Here is a 1,611-nt window from a genome sequence, read left to right as displayed (position 1 = left end):
GCCTAAATGTCTACACTGCAACGTTTAGCCCCAGAGCCTGAGCTCCATGACTTTTAGTCAATTGACCCAGGCTCTGAGACTCTCTCATTGCAGTGCTGGTGTACCAGTGTTTCCAAACCCACACTTGATCACACACACTGAATTGTGAACCTGAGTTTACAATTGCTAGACCCAGTTCTCACAGTGCTGCTAACTCAGCAATAGTGCACTACGTAGACCAGTAGGTCTCAAACTCTTTTTTACTGGTGACCCCTTTCACATAGCAAGCCTCTGAGTGCGTATAAATTAAACACACTTTTAAATATATTTAACACCATTATAAATGCTGGAGGCAAGCAGGATTTGGGGTGGAGGTTGACAGCTCACAACCCCCCATTTAATAACCTCGCTACCCCCTTAGGGCTCCCAACCCCCCAGTTTGAGAACCCCTGATGTAGACCTTGTAATTCAGGCCTGCAAAGTGACAGGGCTTGGACCCAATTCACAAGGGGACTCAGGCTCTGACCCACCCCTAAGCAGGCACCGGGACTGCAGGTCCTGAGTCAGAGTGATTTACGTGTAGATGGACGGGAGGGCTTGGAGATCTCTCCCAGGGAGGTCAAACCGGAGTCAGAGCCAGGGCTCCGTGTGGACATACCCAACGGGGCCCGGCTATCACGCCGCTTACCAGAGGTGCTGCTGGCCAGCTCCCCATGCCCACAGGCGGGACGGTGGGTCTCTGAGCACAGCCCTGCCCCGGGCCACAGGAGCACTGGACGCAGCAGCAGCGGACAGAGCCAGGGGGCACCGGCCGGCCCGGCCCGGCTCCCATCCCAGGGCACCGCGCCGCCCCAGCAGCAGGCGGAGCCCGCGCGGCGCGAGTCACTCACCAGGAAGCGCGTGGAGCTGGTGCCCTGGTCGATCGCGCCCACCAGCGGCCCCAGCACCACTCGGTCCGACGCAGCCATGGGAGCCGCTCGCGAGCCGCGTCTCCTAGGCGACCCTGGCCGGGGGCTGCAGGGCAAAACGTTCTCCGGCGTCTTCAGCGCGCTCTCTGCCTGCGTACGTACCCGGCGCGTGGCTCCCGTCCGGGCTCAGGGGGCGGGGAGAGGGAAGGGGGCGCCGGCCGACACGCTGCGCCGCCGCGGCCAATCAGCGCGCGGGGCGCGGAGGGGGCGAGGCGCAGGATACGGGCAACGGGCCAACGTTCTAGGTGGGGCTGAGCCTGCGCCTGCGGGCGGTCACGTATTGCAAACAGCTGGCGCTGGGAGTGGGTTGTCCCAGGTCCTCTGATGGCGGAGCCCAGACGTGAACCCGAAGGGGAGGGAGAGGGGAAATGCAGGAAATGTGCGATAGTTCTCTCCCGTGACGAAGAAAACTCCCTCAGTCCTTGCCTATTTCTCTCTCTGGCAAAGCAGCCCTCAGCCCTTTCTCTTCAAAGAGCTGTGCTAACCTGGTTAGGATTCAAGCCAAGAAGACTTGCAAACAAACATATTCCCGACAAAGTTTTTCTCCCTTGCGGGTTGTGCTCCAGGAAGCTGATGCCATCCTTGCTTCCTTGCCACCCTCTTATTTGCTTTTCATGTGGATTCAGGTACAAATGAACTTCCGTTGTCTACAGCACTGGCTTGC

The 1,611-nt window shown here is 59.3% G+C and overlaps 1 protein-coding gene across 3 annotated transcripts in view; it reads right to left on the bottom strand.

The window, feature by feature from the left end:
* LOC112107598 (glycerol kinase) overlaps window positions 1–1,021 on the bottom strand; it is a 42,154-nt gene extending 41,133 nt beyond the window's left edge. For all 3 annotated transcript variants that reach the window (XM_024201365.3, XM_024201370.3, XM_024201366.3), the window contains exon 1: window positions 870–1,021. In XM_024201365.3, coding sequence (XP_024057133.1) covers window positions 870–947 — 78 coding nt within the window. In that variant the 5' untranslated portion in view covers window positions 948–1,021. The remainder of the gene's footprint in view (window positions 1–869) is intronic.
* Window positions 1,022–1,611: the final 590 nt, after the last annotated feature.

The sequence above is a fragment of the Terrapene carolina genome, unplaced genomic scaffold (assembly GCF_002925995.2).
Source record: "Terrapene carolina triunguis isolate 2854851 unplaced genomic scaffold, T_m_triunguis-2.0 Scaffold22, whole genome shotgun sequence".
NCBI lineage: Eukaryota > Metazoa > Chordata > Testudines > Emydidae > Terrapene > Terrapene triunguis.
This window is presented reverse-complemented; position numbering and strand designations above follow the sequence as displayed.